This window comes from Octopus bimaculoides, chromosome 1 (assembly GCF_046866305.1).
Source record: "Octopus bimaculoides isolate indiv1 chromosome 1, ASM4686630v1, whole genome shotgun sequence".
NCBI lineage: Eukaryota > Metazoa > Mollusca > Cephalopoda > Octopoda > Octopodidae > Octopus > Octopus bimaculoides.
Genome location: NC_142928.1, coordinates 57,879,428 through 57,904,191, shown reverse-complemented (window position 1 = coordinate 57,904,191; position 24,764 = coordinate 57,879,428). Strand labels below are relative to the sequence as shown.

Genomic DNA, 24,764 nt, shown 5'->3' with positions numbered 1-24,764 from the left:
AAACTAAGGATAACTCAGCAGAGATTATTGGAAAACATAGGCAAACAAATTAAGGTTTATTAGAAAAATCAGAACACTTCTATGCAGGTTTCATTGGATTTCAACTTTAATTGATACAATAAATTGTGAAAGTTGTAAAGATAATTTATGAGCACTCTGCATATGTAATGACTGTCATTTTCTCCTATAAATGCCTATTTAATTGATTAGTATAGAAGATTTGTACCATTCATCAGCAAGGAATATCATCACAGCTTTTATTCTGTTCTTATTAACTTTAAATGCACTCCCCACCTATTTATTCTCCATTTTGTTCCTGTTCAAAATAAAAACATTTTCTCTTCAGATGCCACTGGATGGCCTAGAGATCTCCCTCAGTAATACACTTATGAAAGGAAGAGTGAGGGACATCATTCTGGATCTCAGTTACAGATTAAAAAATGTATGTAACTTGATTCTTTCTTAATTTGTACAAACTAAAACCTATTTGAGTATTTTACTCCTCTGAATTTATATCTGTTTGACATAAGCAAAGAGTTACACATTCTAATAACTTGAATGCATATATAATTATATTAGAGTGCATCAGACTTAAATATTCTGAGTTGAATGTCAAAAATAAACTGCTGACTCTGCTGTTTGACCCTTGATGTTGATAAAATGAGTAACAAACATGTATTAAAATCAGTTCAACCTACCATACTTCTCTTTTAAAAAATCTGTGTCCTTATGATCTTTGTCATACGTCTACTATGCCTAGTTTCCCAGGGTTATTCAACAACAATACCAACTTCTATGTGTTTTGTTATATGTCAAAAACATTGAAATTTCTAAGATGGATTATTGTTGTACTAATGAAATTTCTCAGCCCATGCCCGCATGGAACATAGACGTTAAATGATGATGATGACAATGACAATTTCTCAGAACATGGATACTAAATGATGATGACAATTAATAACAACTTTTGTGTTTTTCTACTCAAAACTATGTTTTGGATCAGTCCAAATTCTGATTGTTACCAGGCTATAGGATGGGCTTGAACTCATCATCTTTATTTCTAATTTAGAAATCAGAAATAGATTATTATTATTAGAAATAAAGCTCTGAGTTTAAACGGTCTATAGAATATGTCTATCTTGGAATACTGTACCTAATGACAGAAATTGAACCATCTAGAATACAGTATTAAACAGGAAAAAATTAATATATGAAAATATATTTAATAGGCTAGAAATTTAACATCAATTAGGAATCTCTTTACTCAGTTTTCTGTTTTGTGTTTATAGTGCCAGCGACAATATTCCATGAAGATGATGGTGATGGGTTACGGTGGCCATGGAAAAACAACACTGATCCGAAGTCTAATGAAAGAAAAGAAACAAGCAACTGACACAGCAACTGTTGGTATTGTTGTTAAAAGCTGGATGTGAGTCTAAAGTTTTCCATTTTTTACATATATTTATGTTAGAGTGGTGTAATGGCTGAATGAAAATATTAAAGAGCGAACTCTATACAGCCACCTGATCAACTACATATAGTAACTATATCATCTTCAAGCAACATTCTACTGATTTATAAAAAGACATACACATTAGATAATATATAAGCATTGTCATCATTGTTATCATTATCATCATCATCATCATCATCATCATCATCATCATTATCACCACCATCCTTTGACTTGACGCCCTTCTTCATGCCAACTACTCAGAAAAATGTACTGAGTGTATTTTATTGAGGTACCAATATTTGAGAGGTTGTCATGTCCTTTACAAAACTAAGGGGTACTCTCAACGCTACATTGTCCTTATTCACTCACCACTTTACAGAATGTACTGGGTGTATTGTATGGTGGTGCTAACATTTAAGAGGCTGCATTGCAAGACTAAAGTGTTCTGGTTACTCTACATTGCCTCTATTTGTTAAAGGCAGTGTGACTAAGAGAGTAAATGGAAAAGAGAATAACAAATAAAGAATGAGAGTGAGAGGATGTCTTTTATATGCTGATAATTTTCTGAATATGTTCCAGTGTTTTTAATGCATTTAAAGAAAGTCATTTGCTTAGCTGATATAGTTTTCGTAAGATAGTGAACATTTGTAAAAAATATGTTTTTTCTTTAAGTCAAAAATGCAGTCAATCTTACTCATTCTATCCCAACCCGATCTTTTTGTTACTTTTTTTGTCTTTTTACAGGTATATTCAGATATATTAAAAAATTGATTTTTTCAAAAATACTTTGGTTTGATTTTATTATTATTCTCTTTGTCTTTTCTTCCTTATAATATGCACTTTTTAAAAGTAACAAATCTGTTTCCAGATACAAACATTACCGGCACAAGAAAACTGTTAACTATTGCATTACAACATGGGATTTTGCTGGCCAAGAAGATTTTTACAGTACACACCAGTGTTTCATCTCTCGTCAAGCCATTTATTTGGTAAGATTACAAGGATTTACAACTATATATTTTTAATCGTATATGTACTGGTACCAAGTAAAAAGCACACTGCACACTCTGTATAGTGGCTGGTATTAGGAAACCCTGTAGAAACCATGCCTTAGCAGACAGTAGAGCTTGGCACAACCCTCTGATTTTCCAGTTCTTGCTCCTTTCTTGCCACCTTGTAGTAGTTTTAAATGAGTGTCACTGTCATACAAGCAGTGTTGTTAATTTCCAGTATCATACAAAAAGATGTCTGGTCATAGGAGAATATTACTCTATTGGAAACAGATGAGGGTTGGGAACAGGAAGGGCATCTGGCCATAGATGGTGATAATGAATGGTTATCTTAGATATGAATACTCCACATGTTCCATTCCAGATGTAAGCAGTACTCAAGTGTAGTGTGATATTGCACATTTAATAAATTTAGTGAATGTTCAAAACTGAAGTATTTGGGGGACATCAAGATGTAAATTAACCTTCATAAAGCAGTCAAGGTCATGTGGTTTTTATTACAAGTTGTCAGAAATTGTTGAGTTAAAACTCTGATGTAATACTGAAGGTAGTATGTGATGTTTTGTTTCCTCTTTTTGTTGCATTCTACTAACTAAATACATTTTCATTTTATCAGGTTGTATTCGATCTTCGACATAAACAAACAGATATCTTGAAATGTTGGCTTGCCAATATACAGGCACAAGCTCCAGGATGCCCTGTTCTTGTTGTTGGCACTCATTATGATTTAATTCCTCACGGTATTATTAAACTTCTTTTTACTTGCTCTACTTCACTTCTAATCACTTTAAGCTATAGCTAACTTTTTACTACTGTAGATCAGCAATTTATGAAAACAAAATAAGTTTTCATTATATTTAATTACATTTATTCATTCATTGATTTATTCGTTTATTTATTCATTTATTTTTTTCAGATGATGAATCTATTCAAGAAATAAAAAATAAAATATTCCAATTCCAAAAAATGCCACGTAAGTTTATTCACTTCAATATTTTTACTGTACTCGTACTATCATGCAAGAAAAGAACTTGGTGGTAGTTTAATGGTTCATGAGGCTGCAATTTTACATTACTTCAGCACCCCACAACTAAGCCATCATTTTCTTGTTTTGACTAGTCTGCTATGAGAGTGTATGTGGCCATATATATATAATACCAAACAACCAACAGAAAAGCTGGTAATTTTTATCCTGTCACTACTTCAACATTATGTCCATGGCTAAATACTATTTAATATGAACGACCAACTTTATCTAACTCTGAAACAGTATCACATAGTGTTCACTGCAACATTGTATAATTGAAAAATATATTTGCTTGCTGTGTTAAGTTAAAATTCCCCACTGAGCCTGGAAAAGGCAATATGAAACCATATTCATGTATTCTTCATTGAAACATTACATGAAAACTGAGTCACTAGGGTTCCAGGACCTACCATTGTGATCAGTACTGGATCAACTGCCATTTAAATTAGATAGGAGGTTTTTCCAAATATTTCTTAAAATCTTTTACATCATATGCTGTCTGGTGTTGGAGATCTTCAATGTTTGTGTTGATTTATAAACTTGCAATTCTCCAACTGACATTTGTGACTGTCATGTTTTTATTATGTTTGTTATAATCCAAGTTAATGAAAACTATGAACTGGACTATTACAATTTAACATGCAATTAGACATGCTTCAGATCCAGTACAACCAAGTCACATATTTCCTGATTTATATATAGATGCCCTGTAGATATTCTGTTGCTTGACAAAACAGCCATTGTTAATTATTATTGCTATGAATATTGCTGTGTCAAAACCATTATTATTAATTAGAACCTAAAATCATGCAAAGATTGTTTCTAGTTAGTGATTAAGCCTATTTAAATAAATACATATATATGAGGTGGTGAAGTATGATCTTCAGATTTTGAGTCTCATGGAGGTAATGACAAGTAACTGAGACCTCTGGCAGTTTGTTGTGCTTGAGAAGACATGTCAAGCCAAGTGAAATAGTAGTCATGGCCAGCGTTAGCAACACATAAAAGGCACCTGTGCCAGTGGCATATAAATGGTATCTGTGCCAGTGACATGTAAAAGGCACCTGTGCTAGTGATACGTAATAGGCACCTACTACACTCTGTTGAGTGGTTGGCATTAGAAAAGGCATCTAGCCATAGAAACCAAACCAAAGCAGACTGGTACAGCTCCCTGCCTTACTAGTTCTAGTCAAATGATCTAACCCATAATAGCCCTACATCTAATTTTCAAAACTATCAATGTAATATATTTCTAAAATGAATTATCTGAAATGTTAGAGGAAATCCAATTCTACCTGGGTTTCAGTTAACAACATAATAGTAGGGAGTGGTGATAGTTGAGATAATAAATAACACTAAATTTGATTATTTGTTCATTTTTTCTCTTATCTTAAGTGTAAATGTCATTGCTATCCATTTAGCTTTTCAGTCATTTAAAGTTAATAAACTAAGTGCAACTAGGATAACACAAGTTCATGAGAAAGTAATGATGATCTATATCAACGAAAAGTAGAAACAGCTCAAAAGTGGAATAAATTGGTTTGTTTTAGGAAGAGAATAGGGGGACAACTATAATGTCTCAGGTAGTGCATTCCAACCGAGGTTACTACTTAAAATATTAAATTGTATGGGCTTATCAGTTTAGGTATATATATTTTTATGCTGCTTTGTCCTTGATTTTCAGTAATCAGGTTATAATTGTTATCTCAAAGTATAATTTTTTATCTTAGTTTTTTTTGGCTAGGAAGGATGTACTAAGAGTATTTTTTGTTTTTCAATTTTATTATAAATTAGATGTCCTAATGCATATCCTAAAAAATAATTGGAATTTTTAGTGTCAAAGATTTTAGATCTTTTATAAATTATATACCTTTCCAACAAATATTCACAATTGAATATTCCAAAATCAGGAAGGCCAGCCTTTTACTGGGTATGTGTAGAAAGCCAAAACCTGAACTCTGAAACAGTTTCAAGATTGCCTTAACCAGACCTCTTATGAGGACTCAAAACATTTCAAAGAGAAGAATTTATGAACACATTCCATCCATCTCTGCTATTGTTGCTTGATAAAAGATAGACTTTGCTGGCCACTGCTATCATACTGAAAACAAAGCCATATTGGGTCTTATATTTTGGTAACTTATGCACCCTTATGAAGAATGAAGACCACTCATTTACATTATTATCATTGAGAGACACACATGAAAGAACATGAAAGTGAGGACCATGTAAAGCTAATGAGGGACAAATACTCTTGAAATTTCTCTGCTCTGCCCTGCTCCTACATCTTTGTTGCAGCTACTTGAAGAAGACAAATATTTGCTTCATACTTAGTTGAAAGAAATCAATATAATACAAAGGCTTCAGTAGCAATTGAATTTGTATCTCTCTGTCACTGTACTTTTAAGAATTTCAAGAATTAATAATATATTGCCATTGTGTTAGTTGAGGATTTTAAAACCTTGAAATGTTGTTTTCTTATGTAGGGACAAAGCCTTAGATTTATAATAAAGGGTAAACGGTAGATTATAATGTTTCATTCCTTTTCTGTTATTACTCATTTTACTATTTCTAGACTTTCCTAAAATTTATGATGTCATTATGGTGGACACTCGGACAGAAAACAAAACCATGGAACACCTCAGAAATACCATTAAATTTGTCATTGATTCGTGAGTAATATTTTGTTAATTAAAACCAGTATTTTACCCGCTCCAACTATATTCTGAGTTTAAATCCTGGAATCAATGAAAAACTGCAGGATTAGAAGACAAGTGAGGCATCTCTGCTGAAATTATCTTTGAATAAATATTATGTAAGAACTGACATTTGTCTCAAATTTGAGCTGGCAATCTTAGAAGTTTGGGTCAATGAAACTTGTCAAGATGGTTTTAAAGTCATCCAAACTAGCATGCATACAGAAGCACTTATATGAGCAAAACTATACCCAAATGAGAAAAACAATTATTTCAAAATAATAAATAAACTGTTATACTTGATTTATGATGGAGAAAAATTTAGTGTTGCAGCAGAAACTCCTTGAAAACCATGAACATTAACATATATTTAGATATTTCATTGAATTTGGAATGGAACATCACTGCACTCTTGAATACAGGTCTTAATTATATTAATCCTAAAATGTACAAAATATGTAAATAGGTAAATATTATTTTTGATGATAATTCTTGTCTATAAATGCCTGTGTAGGGGACCAGTTTATAGATAGTTCTGACCCGGACACAAGTACATCACTGGTGAAAGAATAAGAATTAGTTTGTTATTTGGTTGTATCTGCTCAGACATGGAACAGATCATGACAGTTATAAAGATGAGGTTGATGTAAGTGAGAATGCTGATAATGTGTATTTTTACTTTCTGTCTTTTTTCAACAGATATAAAGTGCATGGAGAACCTGTGATGGGGCAAAAAGTTCCTGCTAATTATTTGGTAAATCAATGTTTTTCTTTTTATGTTGTAGAGAAGAAGTAGTTGTTTAGCTCCAGGTCAACCCTTTTAAGCAGATCTATGATCAAGAGCAATGCAGCCATGAACACTGTATTTTTTCCCTTTCTGTAGTTCACCAAGGACTACATTATTTAATGTGTACTTTTCCAAGACAGTAGGTGTGGTTTTTCAGCTGCTATTTCTAACTGATTGAGTGATCATATAGAAGGTCCCTCATTAGCTCAGTGAAGGAGCAGTGCTGTTATAAGCTGGCACCGTATGACAAATATGATAAATAGTAATTGGAGTTATATGTATGTATATATATATATAACCACCATAATCATAAGAACCTTTTTTTGCTCATTTTTCTATGCTGATATGGGTTAAACATATCTTTTGAGGCAGTGTTTTATGACCAGATACCTTTCCTGAGCTTTTTTAGTCATCTCACACCACACAATGATACAGTGTAATAGGATACAGACAGTTATATATTCATATATGTACATATATAGTTTATGTAAGTCAGTTTAGTGACTTGTTATTCTGGTGTTTCCAGACAATTGCAGAATTATTAAATATGAAATTACTATAAATGTACAGATTTAGTCATAACAGGTGGAATATTAGTCTGGAGAAATGAAATACGATGAATAATTTGCAGACTATATACTTTACCAAATTTAGTTAAAATCTTTTTATGAGTGACTCTGCCATTCAACTATTTTTTTTTCCTTGAGCCCTAAGATTCGTAAGGCCAGTTCCTCAGTTTCCATGGTGTATAAGTGACTGAGATCACAACATTCATCCTGAACAGGATGCCAGTCTGTTGCAGGATTCAAGGCTAACAATTTCAAGGGAAGAGGGAAAATCAATGACATCAACCCTAGTACATGACTAGCACTTTATTTTAGCAACCCTAAAGAGATGAAAGGCAAAGTTGACCTCAATGAGATTTGGACTCAGAACATAAAGAGCTAGAAATGTCACTTAGTATTTTGTTTTATGTGTTGATAATTCTGCCAGCTCACTACCTTCTTTCAACCTTCCAGGGTCAATAAAAAAAGAGCAATTTATGGGTTGTGCTAAAATAGGAAATCAATATTGGTCTTATACATACTTGTAGACCTGCAATTTTTTAAAAGGAATGGGGATTTGTAACAGCTATGCTTTTTCCAAGAACATTAATAAAGTAAATGAATTTAAAATGTTAGAAATGAAGCGGTCTTCTTGTATTGGTTTCAACCTTAGAATTCAGCCATGCTGGGAAAATAATAATAACTACTAATGCAGGAAGCTGTCTTTAAATGTTTTGAATTTTTTTGGTTTATTGCAGAAACTAGGTGAGGTGGTTACAAATACAGCTGCTACTCTGAAAAATGGTTATCCAGTTCTAAATTACCAAGAAATGATGACATTACTGAAAATGTATCAGCTCAATATGAGTCAAGAAGAATTTAATCAGGTAATTCATGTATAATATTTGATAATGAGGTGCAGTTAAGTTTGTTTTCCAGCCATGTGGTTTTGGGTTCAGTCTTACTGCATGACACCTTGGGCTAGTGCCTTCTACTGTAGCCCCAGGCCAGCCAAAGCCTTGTGAGTGGAAGGCTATTATATATAATGTGTGTGTGTGTCTTTGTGTTTCCTGGATTTTACATTGAGTGCTACTAAATGAGTGCTACTATCGTACAAGTGGTTTTTATTCCTTTTCAATCCTCCATAAAAGCATGTCTGATCATGGAAAAATATTACCTTGTGTGGAGACAGGTGAATGTTCATGACAAGAAGGGCATCAGGCTGTAGAACCTCTTTCTCAATAAATTCTATCTGACCTATGCAAGTATGAGAAAAATAGACATTAAAACAATGACGAGGATGTAAACACTTATGTATGCATAAAATCTTATTTTGTTGTGTTGTTTAGCTCAAGATCAGTGCAGATTAAACAGGCCTGTGCTAAAAGGTGTTCCAGCTCTATGTTCACATTCTCTCTTTTTTTTTTAACCAGAATATATAGAGTATTACATTACCCAATGTGTCTTTCTTTTTTTTTTTTTTTAAGACAATATTGTGATTTGAGTGAGATTTGGTTGTTGTTTCTAGCAGAGCAAATACCTGAATATTGGTTCCTTTGATAGTTTATTTTATATACTGTACTAGAAACACATGTCTGCTCACTGAAAACATATTTAGTTGTTTACTGATATTTGTTTATTCAGAGGTTGAATAAAATATTTTATCTATGATTAGTTTGATGCAGTATAAAAACAACTTAATATGATAATCCAACCATTCACTTGTGTATCTTTTCTCTCTCTCTCTCTTTAGGCTGTCCATTTTCTTGACAATACAGGTGTGCTACGACATTTTGATGAAGCTGGTCACCAACTAAAAGACCTCTTCTTCATTGATCCAGCTTGGTTATGTAGGATGTTGGCACAAATTGTCACAGTCAAGCAGATCAATCCTTATGTGACCGAACAAGGAGTGAGATAATCTTTTATATTATACTTTAACATATTTATGACAGAGGTATAAATATATGTAGTCAGTAGTTTCAGTGTATCATTTGGGAATGTTGTGATGGTTATAAGTAGTTAATATAGACACAGGGACTGTGTATGTAGAGTAATCAGTGATAATAACAGGGATTTCTTTTCTGTTTGGCCTCAATTTTTGAAATTTTAAATTTAAGTGAAAATTTTCAAATTTGATGTATAGATGTAATTTTTCTTGCTGAATCTCAGAGCTGAATTCACATGTTCCAGAAAAGTTTTTTTTAAAAAGCTACAGAGGTTTAAAGTTTGATAATTTTTATCCAGTCAGAAAATAAGATCTGGAAGTTGTCATTTCATAGTGATGGTTGTGGTAGTCTTGGTGGTTAATAAGGGAGTTTATTATTGTTCCTTTTGGTTATATTAACCACTTTTGGGGTTTTTTTTGCTTTGTAAGCTGTATCAATTAACAATTATTTTGATTTCCTCACAGACCATACACAAGAAACACTTAAAGATGCTTTTTACTGGAAAAATCATTGATTCAGAATCAAATTATGTCTTCCCTCCAAGCCATATTCCACAGTATATAAAATTACTGGAAAAGTAAGACACTATTCTTTTGTTCTGTTTTATTATGATCTCAATATTAACTGGCCGGGCAAAATGTTTAGTGGCATTTTGTCCATCTTTACATTCTAAGTTCAAATTCCGCTGAGATCGACTTTGTCCTTCACCCTTTCAGGATCAATAAAATAAATACCAGCTGAGCACTGGAATCAATGTAATCAATTTATCTCCTCCCCCAAAACTGCTGGCCTTATGCCAAAATTCAAAACCAATGTTAATAGATACTTTATCAGCCTTCAAACAATGAAAGTAAAGTTAACCTTGGTAGAATTTTCTTGTTACTCCTCTAAATCTGTCATCTAATGTTCTCAGTTCTGTAGCAATGCTGGGGCCAGCTTTATATTATGATTTTATTTTGAGAGGAAACAAGGCCAATCTTGTTGAGGAATTAGCACAGTTGGCTAACAATTCAACAGCAATATATCACTAAAGTTTATTTTTGTCATTTCCATCAAACAGCCTTTGTAGGATTTGAACTCAGTAGAGAGAAATATTGGTTTCAAATCTTGGCACAAGGTCAGCAAGTTCAGGGATAGAGTAAGTCAATTACATCAATTCCAGTGCTCAACTGGTACTTATTTTATCGACCCTGAGAGGATGAAAGGCATAATCGACCTTGGTAGCATTTGAACTCAGAATGTAAAGATGGACAAAATGTTACTAAGCATTTTGCCTGGCATGGTAACAGTTCTGCCAAGTTGCCACCTTAAAAGAAGAGAGAAATATTTGAAATAATAAAGCCTCCAGGTCGGCTCTGTCTTATCTCTGCTATGTTTACACTCTGATTAGGTTTATATAATATGTGTGATAGAAGTAATTCAGTTGATTTCGTACTGGCATAATAAATTTTACTGAAGATTGTGAGCATGAAATGCCTTGTGGCAATTCTGGTTGTTTACATTCCAAGTTCAAATCCTACTGAAGTCAACTTTGCCTTTCATCCCTCCAGTGTCAATAAATTAAAGTACCAGTTATGTACTGGGTTAATGTAAATTGTTTGGCACTCTCCTCTCAAAATTGTCTTGTGTCTAAAGTACCAGTGAAACACTGGGGTCGATGTAATCAACTATACCCCTCCACCAAATTTCAGGCCTTGTGCCTATGTTAGAAAAGGATTATTATTATTATTATTATTATTATTATTATTATCATTATTATCATTATTATTATTATTATTATTATTATTATTATTATTATTATTATTATTATTATTATTATTATTATTATTATTATTATTATTATTATTATTATTATTATTATTATTATTATTATTATTATCTGTTGTGGTGGTAGTAGTAGTATGCTATCATCAGAAAAATACAGACACAAACAGTGGTGAAGTTGATGACGATGATATCTTTTTTTTTATTTTGTTCTTCTCCTTTTAGGTTTGAAATTGCTTTACCAAAGAACCAAGATGAGCTCCTGATACCTTGCCGGTTGCCAACTATACCTCCTCAAGTGAAAATTCCCCAAAGTTAGTGACAAAACAGCTATTTTTGTAATCCTTGTGTTTTTTTTGTGGTGGAGGTGGGTGGTGTTATTCTACTTGGGTGATTTTTAGCTGTTAAAGTTCATATTGTTGTTATCAACGTGAGGTCCCTTGTTTGATTCCAGTGTGTGGCAACTTGGTCCTGTTTCATTTACCATAGCCTCAAAGTAACCCTAGCTTTTGCAATTCAAAAGTCCTCATCACACACTGCATCATACTGGTTCTGCCACAGACATGTGTATATCTTTAAAAAGCCTATTCTGGGGAATATTCAGCCACATACATGATAATTCAATTAACAGATAGTTCAGTTGCTCAAATAACTGAATATTTTGATGCAAAATATAAAAAGTTCATCATCAAAACTAATGGAGATTTATTTACTTTATTGTTGATTGAAAGACTTAAACTGCTTAAATCCAACACATGGATAACATGAACATCATCAGTTGAGTTCTTGTCCTTTATTGGAATAATTTAATTCTTCCTGTATTTTTTGACATGGCATATTTTCTTTTTATATATTTGCTTTTACTCAGCTCATATCAGCCTGTGGCCAAGTGGTTAAGGCAGTGTTTGACACATGATCATAATGTGAGTTCAATTCCTGGACTAGCTGGGATGTTGTGTCCTTTGGCATAGCACTTCATTTTACATTGCTCCAGTGTAGTCAATTGAAAATGAGTACCAGCTGTGTGCTGGTGCAGCTGTCTCTCTCCTCCTCTAGCTGTTACATCCCAAATGAGCTGGTCAAAAGGCAGGAGAGTTGAGAAGGTGTCCATATCTAAAACAGTTAGCATCACCATGAGACAGATGGTTGCTGGTTCTTTTACTCTGCTCATTTGAAATGTCATGTTAATGTTGGATCTGTAAACTTTATTTCTATTCATAAGTATGAAGTAAAGGACAGTTTCCACTAGCCTTTTTATGGATAACTTTATTTCCATTCAATCAAATTCCCTTTAGCAAATATATCATGGAAAAGCTCTTTTGACCACACAAAAATCTCTTAAATTCACTTACATTTATCTTTTGAGGTGTCAGGGATTGTGTTAATGACTGGATGACAGTAGTGTGATGAAAAATTTGATACTTCAAGTAATGAATCGAAAAAGTGAAGTTCACATTTTTTTGTGTGTTTTTAGACTACTAAAATGTCTCTTTCACAATGTAATTGCTTTAGTTTCAATATATAGACTCAGATTAAGTTGCTTACCAGATAACTACAACAGTTCTTATTACTCTTCACATGGGCTTTTGATGACAGTAAATGAAAAGCTTTCTTTTAAATTTTCAGCTAATTTTATCTCCCGCATTTACCGCATGCCTCTTGCCCCAACTGGAATATGGATGAGACTGCTGGCAAGGCTGATTGCATTCTTTCAAAAACCGGTAATTGTTTTTGTTTGGTTCTTTTCTTTAGATGCACAAACATGTCGACAAAAAGGTGTTCTGTTATTATGTGACTGGGAATTCAAAAAATTGTTACATCTAAAATATTTTGTGCTCCTTGACAAGATATGTATATAGTTATATAATTACCACTCCTCTTAATCTGATGCAACATTTTAGCACCTCCCCATCTGCAACTATTTTTTTAAAGTTTCTTATAATTATAATTATCCATCTTTAATACTTCTCTTTGCTTCACATTCTAGGCTCAATGATGTAAATATTAAATATTTTTTCCCTCTAAAGAAGACCTCTGCTTGAAATGGTCAGTGCTAACATCTCTCCATGGCATACAAATTTATATACATTTTTCAACTATACAAAATCTGATCAAAAACTATCGGGACTGGTGCTATAGAAAGAAAACTATAACACATATCAGTTTGACATTTAATCTCTTTCATAGTAGTCTCCTTTTGAAGCTACACACTTTATCCAGCATCGTTTCCATTGATGGAACATTCCTCGAACTCCTTTTTGAGATACTGAGCAGCTGCATCGTTGCATTCTCTTGTACTTCCTTAATGTCTTGAAATCTTGTTCTTTTCAAGAGGGATTTGATTTTTGGAAAGATTCTTGGTTGGAATGACCTCCAAACTGTGTCTTTTTCCACATGCGCACATACACAGACACATATTTTCTCTGCCATGGCCACTGATGGGACGTCTGTGGTGTGACAACCATACTCTACACACTTTACTTCCAAGCACAGCTATAAACAATGATAGAGATTGGGATCACTATAACTTCATGTGCATGAGCAATAGTGTTCAGGGTCCATCTATGCCATGTGACTTCACACTGCATAATTTAGCTCTGTTACCATAGCAACAGTCCTGATATTTTTTTATCAGACTTTGTACATAGTTCTGTTTACTCCCTTCCCTTTGCTTGGCTTACCACAGATACCATTTATATTTTATGGTTGGTTAATAAGCAACATGAAGGTCATCATAATTTAGTTGGGTGGGTGGGGGATATATGTTTAAACATTAAAACTAAATATATCTATTAATACTTCCTGAAATATCCATGTATGTTTGATAGTTTCCTTTTAAAAATATCTTCGAAGTCAATTCATTGCCATCACCACCTCTGCTTATTATCTGTTCATTCATAAATGACATATCATATCACATCACCATCACCGTCATCATTGCTGTCGTTGTTATCATTCTTCATTTGATTTTTGTTTTACATTGTAACCATCTTCAATATCATATGATTGTCATTATTATTTTCACTATCAACATTAACATCATTGATGTTATTGCAGTCATATTTATCATCCTCCTCCTCCTCCTCTTCATCATCATCATCATCATCATCATTAATATCATATCAATAGTTCATTCCTTCCTTCAACTTGTAACTTTAATCACATCCACCTCCTTTTTATCTCAATCACATGCTTTATAGGCACCGCATCTACCTTTGGTGGTGTTTCAAGGCTCTCAGGCTGTAAGTGTATTGTTTGGTGTAGATGTATCTTTCGATGTGTATGTGTGTGAGTGTTAAAGAAAGAGAGGAGCAGAGGTTAAAGTAAAGCAGTATAAATGGATGATTGTATGTGTAGCAACATTAGTAGGCTAGTTATATGGGCAGTATTCTGATATTAGCCTTTTAAAGAGTGAGTAATTGATCTCTGCTGACACCATAAGATTGTGCTTAGTCTTTAAGATGAAGTGTTGACAAGTGATATATATGTGACCCTCATGTAAAATAATTAGAGGTTGTGAGGTAGCAAAAAGACACTAAGTTGTAAAAAAAAATGGTTGTTCTCAATAATCTTCAACATTTTAGAATAGCTGGAAGTGAGGACAGTAGATTGGTAGTTGCTTGGACCAAAGACACTTCTCTTAAGAATGGGATGTACTATTGTGTTTGCCATGTCTTGGGATATATTCCTGGAGACAAAGATGAAAGCATTTAGTGAAGATGGGACAGCACTGTTTGATGATAATCAGTGGAACATCACCAGGTCTAATTGACTTATGGTTTGGATTCACTATTAGAGTATCTGCACTTAAGAGTTGTGCATGACAGTAAGGCTGTTGAGCTGAAAAGTAAAGTTTGTGGAGTGGGGATTGTTATGTGTGTGTAATATGAAAGCAAAATCAACAAATGTGATACCTTTATCAGCAGGAACGGACTTCCTGCTGAGCCATTTGGTAAAACGTTTCTTGATATCCAAAAGCTTTGCTTATACTTTGAGAAGTGAGGGAGATTGCAGGTAGTGCATGAAATCCAGTGACGTTTATATGTGTTGTGGGCTTTTGTTTTATGTATTATATGAAAGGATATACCTGGGAGAATGTTATCAGTCACCTGCTTAGCTGTCATGGAGGAGTAAGTGGTAAAGTGCACTCAATGCCAAAGGTAGTCACTGTATATATTTGTGTAAAGTGTGCATGCACACACACACGTATGCACGCATGGATACACACATGGACACACACACACACACACGCACACACACACTTATATATGTACATATATAACTACCTACATATACATAAACATGTAAGTCTAAAAAATTTTAATTGTTTTATTATTTCTTCAGACTTTATTTTCTGCAACTGTTCCAAAAGAGATCGAGTATTACTGTAGAGGACTGTATGTGTATTGGTCAGATGTAAGTACTCCAAAATTATTTCAGTTGAATATTTTAAACCATAAATCAAAAATACATGTTTTATTTAATAATGTGGTCGTGGTGGTGTGGAGATATGATGGAAGCCAGTGTTTCAACTGAACCAAAAAAGCTATGTTTCCATTATTGTTTCAATTACTGGTGTTAACTGTTGGCTGCATCCCCTGACAGATACGTCGTCATTCTTTCATTTCTGTGACAGGAAGGGACATTTAAACACACAACACACAGAATCAGAACAAATACTACAAAGCTTGACATCCAATGCTTTAACAATTCCCCAGTCCACCCCACTGGACTGGTTCTTTATTTATTGACCCTGAAAGGGTGAAAAGCAAAGTTTGATCACATGATTTGAACTCAGAGCATAGAGAATTGGTTGATGATTGTAAGTGTTAAACAATGTTTTTTGTATAGCTACCAGTGTGCTATGTGGGGGCCGTGAGTGTTTGTTTTGTGTGATTATGTCAAGGGACAATCTAAGAATGTTATCAGTCACCTGCCTAACAAAGCTTTCTATCCAATGTTTTGTCAACACTGCTAACTCACCATCTTAAATTTTAATTAATACGTTTTGTTTTAAGGGCACAGACATAGCTGTATGGTTAAGAAGTTCACATCAGAATCACATGGTTAGGGATTCAGTTTCACTGCATGAATGCTGTTGGCGAACCATTCTATGTTATGGCCATGTGCTGACTAATTATTTGTGAGTGAAATTGGTAGACAGAAACCGAATAAACTTCTCTTGCAAGTACTTGGTGACTTCACCAGTGCTGGTGCCCCAAAAAGAAACACCTAGTACAATCATTGAAATGGTTGGCATTAGGAAGGACATTTTGCTGGAGAAATCATGCCAAAGCAGACATGGAAGCTTGGCACACTCCTCTGGCTTGTCAGTTAATGTTGAACCATCCAACCCATGAAAAAGGAGATATTAAATGACGATGCTAAATAATTTAATCAGCAAAAGCTACAAAGTGAATCAAGGGTCAAAAGTTTTGTGCATTTGCACTTCTCAAACAATACACATGTTTAGAGTTCTATTTCCCAGTTTGTATCACCAAATCTATGTGCATGTGTATGTGTGTATGCATGTGTATGTGTGTATGCATGTGTTTTAGTGTGAGATTGTCTATGTGAGTTCCTATTTCCTCTCATCTACGAAGGTGGACCCGAAAGTAACAGAAAATGTTCTCTGTGGGATAAGCTCATTGTAGTTTGGGCTTCCACCACTAGAAGCCACTTGATGTGATCTTCAGGCTTCAGTCTGCTGACCACTGCTGGTGGATGGAGTCGTACTGCCATGTGGTGCATTTTTGTTTTACAGTACTTCTTTCCTGTTTGTCAACTTTTCTGATGCTGAAATGAAAGAACAGCATGTTTCCATGAAATTCTTGAAACTACTAGGGAAAACAGCAGCCAAAACAATTCTCATGCTTCTAACAACTTACAAGGATGCTGCCATGAGCAAAACACAAGTTTATGAGTGGTTTTCATGCTTTAGGAACGGTCACTTGTTACTTGAAAACCAATCTCGTTCAGGGCGACCATGGAGCTCCTGAATGAATGAAAACATCAGGAAAATTCATGAACTGATCTTGGAGGAACATCACTGAACAGTGTTCTAAGTATAAATTCCATGAGGTCAACTTTGCCTTCCATCTTTTCAGTTTTAATAAAATGATTACCAGTTGAGCATTGGTAATTGACTATCCTACCTCTCTCAAAATTTTAGGTCTTTTGCTTATAGTTGAAAAAAATAAAATAAATATTGTTAATTTGTTCTATCAATATTGTTTATTGCTAAAATTATTAATGTTGTGTTTTCAAATTTCTTTTCTTCAGAACATGTATTTCCATCTTGAAATGTATCAAGCTGAAAATGATGAGATTCACATTAAAGTACCAGCAAATCATGGATCGAGGTATAGGGAAATGATATTTTTATTATGCTTGAGTTTCTAATATGGTTAAATATGATATATAACTTCACTCAGAAGTGTGACAGTAGCTCTATTAAATTTGATTATGAAATACAATAGATATCTGTAAGCACATCAGTTTAGAAAAGTGTCAAGCTCTATGCTATAGACCAGCCTGCTCAGTGTCTTATTTGTGCTACATGATAACACTGTTATTACTATAATTACTTTCAAGGCATGAGCTGACAGAATTATTACTGTGCTGGGCAAAATGCTTAGTGGCATTTCTTCCAGCTTTAAAAGTTGCCAAGGTTGACTTTGCCCTTCATCCTTTTTTGGAGTCAGTAATTGACTTCACCTTCCCTCAAAATTGATTGCTTTGTGCCAAAATTATAATGAAATATTATAATTACATTCATCATCTGTTTTCTTTTCCAAACTCCAACTATGGACATTACTTTTTTAAAAAATAGGTAGTGTAGTAGCAGAGATAGGACAGTACTAAAGTAAATGACTTATAATACTTAGTTTCATCTCTTTACATTCTGAGTCCAAACCTGCTATGGTCAACCTTGTCTTTTATTCCTCTGAAATCAGTCTGAAACACAAACTCAGCCTATATCTGATGTTAGAAAGATAGCAGCACTAGTGTAGAGATTTGGTTGTCTATACCTGAAGTTAATAAAAATGTGACTCTAGTGAACGAATTCACATGTCTATCCCTCCCCAACAAATTTGTGATGTTGTGCCAATGCAAGCAATTTATATCATTATCATCATTTGTCATTCACTTTTCCATGCTGGCATGGGTCAGATGGAACTTGTTATGACAGATTTCCTACAGCTGGATGCCCATCCTGTTTCCATGTAAGGATATATTTTCCCATAGCTTGATTTACTTTTCATGGAAGGCTAGAAATAAACAACCTTGCTAATATGATGATGCATCAACTATATAATGTCAAGATAATTGCATGCACATGCGTGCACACACACACACACACATGCACGCACGCACATGCGCACACAAGGGGGTGCTGAAAATTTCTTGGCTTTAAAGGGTATCGCAAAAAGCCTGGCTGGAGGCCCAAACTTCCAAGTTCTTTTACAAGGCTTAGAAAAACTGAAGGAACACTGCAATGCGTGTGTGAATCTGAGGGGGACATATGTTGAATAAAATCATAATTTACTGATCCTCCTATATTTTCTTTTACCCGAAATCAGGAACTTTTCAGCATCCCCTTCATGTGTGTGTGTGGGGGGGGGGGAGGTATACACACACACACACACACACACACATGACAGGCTTCATTCAGTTTCCATGTGCCAAATCCACTCAGCAGGCTTTGGTTAGTCCATGGCTGTATGAGAGGACACTTGCCCAAGGTACTACACAGTGGACTAAACCCAAGACCACATGGCTGGCAGGCAAGCCTTTCAACTACACAGCAAAAAAGGGCTTACTAAAATTTGATGTCAATTAGATATAGTAATACATATTCATTTGTAAATTTTCCAGATTAATGGGAGAAATAGCTGATCATATTGATTCTCTGATTGAAGAATGGTATCCAGGATTACTAGCAACTGACATATTTGGAAATAAAACTGTACAAATACTTGCTCCATGCCCACATTGTCCTGGTGTGTATATCTGATATAATTTATGTGCTTTTACTTTACATATGATTTTTTTTTATTGTCTGTACTTTTCTTTTTAAATTTAAATAAACATCTATATGTGTTTGTGCTTATATGTGTGCATCTATGATTGTGCTTTGTGTGTATGAATATGTATAGTGTTCAGTAGCAGGGATTTTATTTTTGTCATATTGACTTTTAAATCTAAACTTTTGTTTATCTACTTTAATTTTTCTGCAGAAGAAAACAAACATCTTTTTGACTTGGAATATTTAGTAGAACAATCAGATAAGACAAGTTTTTTGAAATGCCCCAATCATGATGGTATCGTTTTACTGTCATTAGTGGTAAATATCAAGACATTATTATTTATTAGTTTTCTTTCTTTCTTATATATATATATAATGTGTGTGTGTGTGTGTGTGTGTGTGTGTGTGTGTGTGTGTGTGTGTGTGTGTGTGTGTGTGTGTGATTGATAAAACAGGATCCAAGGAGACTAGTGGTAATCTGCATTAGTAAGACTTGAATTATTTGGAAAAAGCAACAGAAAAAGTACAGTGAAATTGCTATCGGAAATAGAATACCCACAATTTTGAATAGAGTGATAGACATGAAGCTTACATGAAACTGTCTTTTGTTTCCCTTTTGTCGATTTTACTCTGAAGAAGGACACTGTCCAAAATGTTGGATATTTCACACCTCATGGTAATTTTACTATACTTCCCATTTTGCTTGGCAGCATCAGAGCAATCAAATGCTTCATTCTAGAAACCAAGTCATGTCTCAACAAATATCTCACCATCTTTAACCACTGCTTCATAATCTTAAAAGCCTATCTTTACTTTAATTTTTGAGATGTAGTTTTGGCTTTGTGAGATCATTATTACAGATCATCAGAAATTATGATGCTCAACATTTATAAGCTTGTGAAGATTGATTCAGTTGCTTATCTGTAAAAGAGGTGTAGTGCTGTGTTTCTGTTATGTGAATAGTGTTTTTAGTGCAGTGATGGAGACTAAGTTGTCATGTCTTCATTATGACATAACAAACCTTAGTGTATAATGTCTTCTCAGTGTAAACTACTACTAAACTTTTAATATTTCACATACTAAAATGCAGTGAGCTGACAGAATCATTACAGTGTGGACAAAATGCTTAGTGGCATGTCTTCCAACTTAATGTTCTGACTTCAAATTTTGCAAGGTCAACTTTGCTTTCATCCTATGGAGTTAATAAAATAAGTACCAGTTGAGCACTGGGGTCAATGTAACTAGCTTACCCCTCCCCTTAAATTGTTGGCCTTGTACCAAAATTTGAAACCAATATTTCATATACTGTAAAAAACCTCTCTATAAATCTATCTTTATAGGATTTTTTTTTCTGTTTGCACTAAATAATACTTTTAATCACTCAACAATTCTAACTAGGCTCTAAGCAAATTCACTAATTGAAAATAAATAATTTGTACATCACTCCATTCATTTTTGTAATTTTATCCATTATTATTATTGTTGTTGTTTTCAAGGCACCTGATATTACTCTCAATGATCTGGATAAAGAATTTCACCTACAGCAAGAACAATTTCAACTGCAAAAAATGTAATATAATATTTTTGCTTTTATTTTTATATGAATTTATGATTGCATTTTAATAAGCATTGTATTGCATTAAGGCAGTGAACTGGCAGAATCGAGAGCAATTCAGGCAAAATGTTTAGGGGCATTTCATCCATCTTTACTTTCTGAGTTCAAATTCCAACAAGGTTGACTTTACTTTTCACCCTTTTGGGGTCGATAAAATGATTAGCAGTTGAGCACTGGGGTCAATGTAATTGACTTACTCCCTCCCGCAAACTTGCTGGCCTTGAGCCAAAATTTGAAATCAATATGCATTCTATTAAATTGTTGTTATATTGTATTGTATCAGTGTTGTAGCAAGCTCAGGATAGGTTAGTCTGTATGAAGAATAAAGAAGAATGTCCATTCTCATTTCACAAGATTACGGTAGCTTTCCTGCTACCATTAGTTGAATCTCTAATCTTTAAGAAATTTTTCACCTATAGAAACAGGTAAAATGACCCTTTGGATAAGCTACTGAACTTATACCTGATAGTTAATAAGTTCATATCCAACTGAAAATATTCTCTTGTATTCCTGACTAGGACATTTTATTCTATGTATCTCTATTAAGTGTATAAAATAGATTTTATCCACTTCATATTTCACATACTGGAATAAAATACTTGCCTTATATGTTTTGTAAAAGAATTAACCCACTTAAATCGCATTATCTTTTTATGACTGTATAATGTCCAACATATAATACATTATGTACCATAGGCTCCTTTTATTAAAAGGAGAATTTTTTTCCCAGTTGTTACCAACTCAAGTTAATATCATATTGGTGGTTCTGCTATTAGTACTAATATTACATTTTTTACTTTTTTGATATGCAGCTCCAAAAATTTGCTTGGTAAAGGAGAATATGGTGTTGTCTATCAAGCTACTTATCGAAATAGTGTATGTATAATTCATACATTCTAATTAAAATATTTCAAGTTCATCTTTATAAATAGAAAAAAAATTATTCACTTTCCTTTTAGTTCAGTTGATTAAATATAAATGAACCAAATATCAATTTAAGATGTCCTTTTATATAAGAATTGTAGTATGCATTACATGTGATTTTATTTTGCTCACGGATTTTCATGATTTTCTTTCTAGATCATTGGTAAAATGTTTAGAAGCAATTCACAGTGTTGTAACTGTGGCTGTTCAATTTTTATCGTAGGCTTGTTGTACTAAGATTTAGAGTTTAAATACATAATTTCCATTTAATATATAGTAGAGAATTTGTTATTAATTATAATCAGATTTAAAATTTTCTAGGAAAAATTATAGAAGAATTTATACTTTTGTAGGATTCATGACGTTTGAAACAATATGTTTTCATTTCTAGCCTGTTGCTGTGAAACTGTTTCTCAACAATGCCATTAACCACCCTCATAAAATACTGAGAAAAGAGGTAAGAAATATTAATTTGATTCAAAGCTTAGTAGAAATCAATATTTTAAAGAATTCTGCTGAATCACAAACCTCTGCTTGATAGTGCATCATTAAATGAACAACTAAATAGAATTGAAAGCATACTTCACCTCTGCACAGTCATTATAAATTAGAATTGATAATTGTAATAACGTGATAAAGGCTGTGAGTTGACAGAAGAAATGGAACCTTATACTAAAGGCAATACACTGTTTAATGATATATCCCTCAATGTTTGGAGTTAAAATCCTGTCTTGGTCAACTTTACTTTTTATCTCTACAAGCTGAATAAAATAATACAGAAACCTCCTACGTTATGGAAGTATTGCATGCCTAAAAGTCTTGCCATAATTTGAAATTCTGCAATGTGAAGCTTATTGTCATTAACATCTATATGTTAGTGTGGCTCTGTAGTTAAGAAGCTGGCTTCCCAACTATGTGGTACCTTGGGCAAATGTCTTCTACTATAGCTGTGGGCTGACCAAGGCCTTACAAGTGGATTTGTTTGGTGAAAACTGAAAGAAGCAAATAAACATAAATATGTACATAGATGTATGTGTGTTTGTATGTACCCTTGTCTAAACATCACATGATTATTGTAAATATACACCATCTTCATACAAGCAATGTTGATCGTTTTCAGTCTGCTGTGATAAACGTGTCTACCCCTGGGAAAATAATACCTTGCTTGGAAAAAAGTGAAAGTTGGGGATAGGAAAGATATCCAGCCATAGAAAAATCTGCTTCAACAAATTCTATTTGACTCATGTAAGCATGAAAATGTGAACATTGTATGATGATAATGACAATGATGAATATAAAAGTTAATAGAGAGATAGGCTTCATATTGTAGAATTTCATGTTATGACAGGATTTTCATGAACACACTGCTTCCATACATAATGCTTGAGATGTCTGTAACTGAAATATACTTGGGACATTTCCATCAACTATAAACTTAACACTACTAAAATTGATCTTGTGCCATAATTATTTTTATTAACAGTTATAATAATTTTTAACATTTACTTATTATAATGACTACAGATAATGTGTCCAGTTACTGGAAGTACTGGCATAGTCATTAATTATTTTGATAATTTGATGACTGTAACACGTGTACATACATTTTACTTCTTCCAAAGGTTTTCGAGCCGTCATTAATCATTAACCTCTATTGCCCCCCCCCTCTCTCTCTCTCTCTTTCTGGATATATGTGTGTATGTGTGTATATACAGATGTAATTAAAAGCTGTGTGGTTAAGAAGTTCACTTTGCAGTCACAAGGTTCTGACTTCAGTCCCACTGTGTGGTGCCTTAAGCAAGTATCTTCTACTATAGCCCCAGGTTAACCAGTGCTTTGTGAGTAAATTTTGTAAAGAGAAACTGTGTGGAAACTGTTGCACATGCACGCACGTGCACACACGCGCGCACACACACACACACACACACACACACACACACACACACTTATTGGAATCCAGAATAACCTGTCCAGTAATTAAAGATCTAGAGCAGTTCATAACAGATCTTTTTAATTTGATAAAAATAGCTAAATTCGAGGAATTTAATGACAATTTTCAAAGCTCCCTAAAGTTTACATTTTCTATGAAATTCTAAGAAAACTTTTGTTTTAACAGATAAGAACTTCTATGGTATTTTAAAAGATATTTATAAAATATTTCTTTCCAGCAATAGTACCAACATGTTCAAGGTGTCAGTAGCTAATATCAATAATTCTGTAAATTAAAAGCCTAGAAATATAGCAATTGTTCTTAAAAAGACCACAGAATTGATTCTGTCTACCTTTTTTTATAACTCTTAAGGGCCATAAAGTTCTTTTTTTTTTTCTTTTTTTTTTTGAAATTCTACTAAATTAATGTGGCTAAAACTAAGATATGAATAGTTAAAAACACATTTAGATTTGATTTGACATATATTAACCCTTTTACTGCAGGAATTATATATATCCACTCAAAATTTCATTACCCTTAACTACAAAAAGCTGTTTTATATACCAGTCTCTCTTTTGTTGAGGTTTGTCGTGTTTGAAACTATTTTTTGTTGACAGGTCCAGTTTACTGAGGCACTGTGGCTCTTAGAGAATACCAATTCTATTTTTAGGTAGAGTTTTTCAATGAAACTGAGCTGTGCATGATCATATGAGTCTTTATTTTGATTTCTTTGCACAAGGAATTTCCCAATTTCAGAGGAGACATTTACAGGGATGATGACAGATTGCTTGTTTCCCAGAATGGATGCAAGATATAATTAGGTCCTTTAGTGGCATGAAGAATATTGTGGTAGAACTAACCTTAGATATTGTGATGGAACTAATCTTAATACAGTAAATTTTGTAGATGTTACTTTAAACTTAAAGATTAGTAGATTTAGTCTTTACCAATGAATTAACTATCTTAGAGAGTGATATATAGTATAGGCAGATAGTTGACTCTTTACAAGATTGCAAATGAAGAATAATTTCT

The 24,764-nt window shown here is 33.5% G+C and overlaps 1 protein-coding gene across 2 annotated transcripts in view; it reads left to right on the top strand.

Annotated features, from left to right (window-relative positions):
- The window catches only part of LOC106869154 (leucine-rich repeat serine/threonine-protein kinase 2), a 131,655-nt gene that overhangs the window by 84,135 nt on the left and 22,756 nt on the right, over window positions 1-24,764 (top strand). For both annotated transcript variants that reach the window (XM_014914760.3, XM_014914759.3), the window contains exons 35-53: window positions 347-442; window positions 1,290-1,429; window positions 2,325-2,445; window positions 3,083-3,206; window positions 3,383-3,439; window positions 6,069-6,165; window positions 6,889-6,943; window positions 8,280-8,408; window positions 9,275-9,433; window positions 9,935-10,047; window positions 11,460-11,548; window positions 12,861-12,955; window positions 15,579-15,650; window positions 17,517-17,596; window positions 19,113-19,237; window positions 19,475-19,581; window positions 20,760-20,833; window positions 21,691-21,754; window positions 22,194-22,259. In XM_014914760.3, the coding sequence (XP_014770246.2) occupies window positions 347-442; window positions 1,290-1,429; window positions 2,325-2,445; window positions 3,083-3,206; window positions 3,383-3,439; window positions 6,069-6,165; window positions 6,889-6,943; window positions 8,280-8,408; window positions 9,275-9,433; window positions 9,935-10,047; window positions 11,460-11,548; window positions 12,861-12,955; window positions 15,579-15,650; window positions 17,517-17,596; window positions 19,113-19,237; window positions 19,475-19,581; window positions 20,760-20,833; window positions 21,691-21,754; window positions 22,194-22,259 (1,863 nt within the window). The remainder of the gene's footprint in view (window positions 1-346; window positions 443-1,289; window positions 1,430-2,324; window positions 2,446-3,082; window positions 3,207-3,382; window positions 3,440-6,068; window positions 6,166-6,888; window positions 6,944-8,279; window positions 8,409-9,274; window positions 9,434-9,934; window positions 10,048-11,459; window positions 11,549-12,860; window positions 12,956-15,578; window positions 15,651-17,516; window positions 17,597-19,112; window positions 19,238-19,474; window positions 19,582-20,759; window positions 20,834-21,690; window positions 21,755-22,193; window positions 22,260-24,764) is intronic.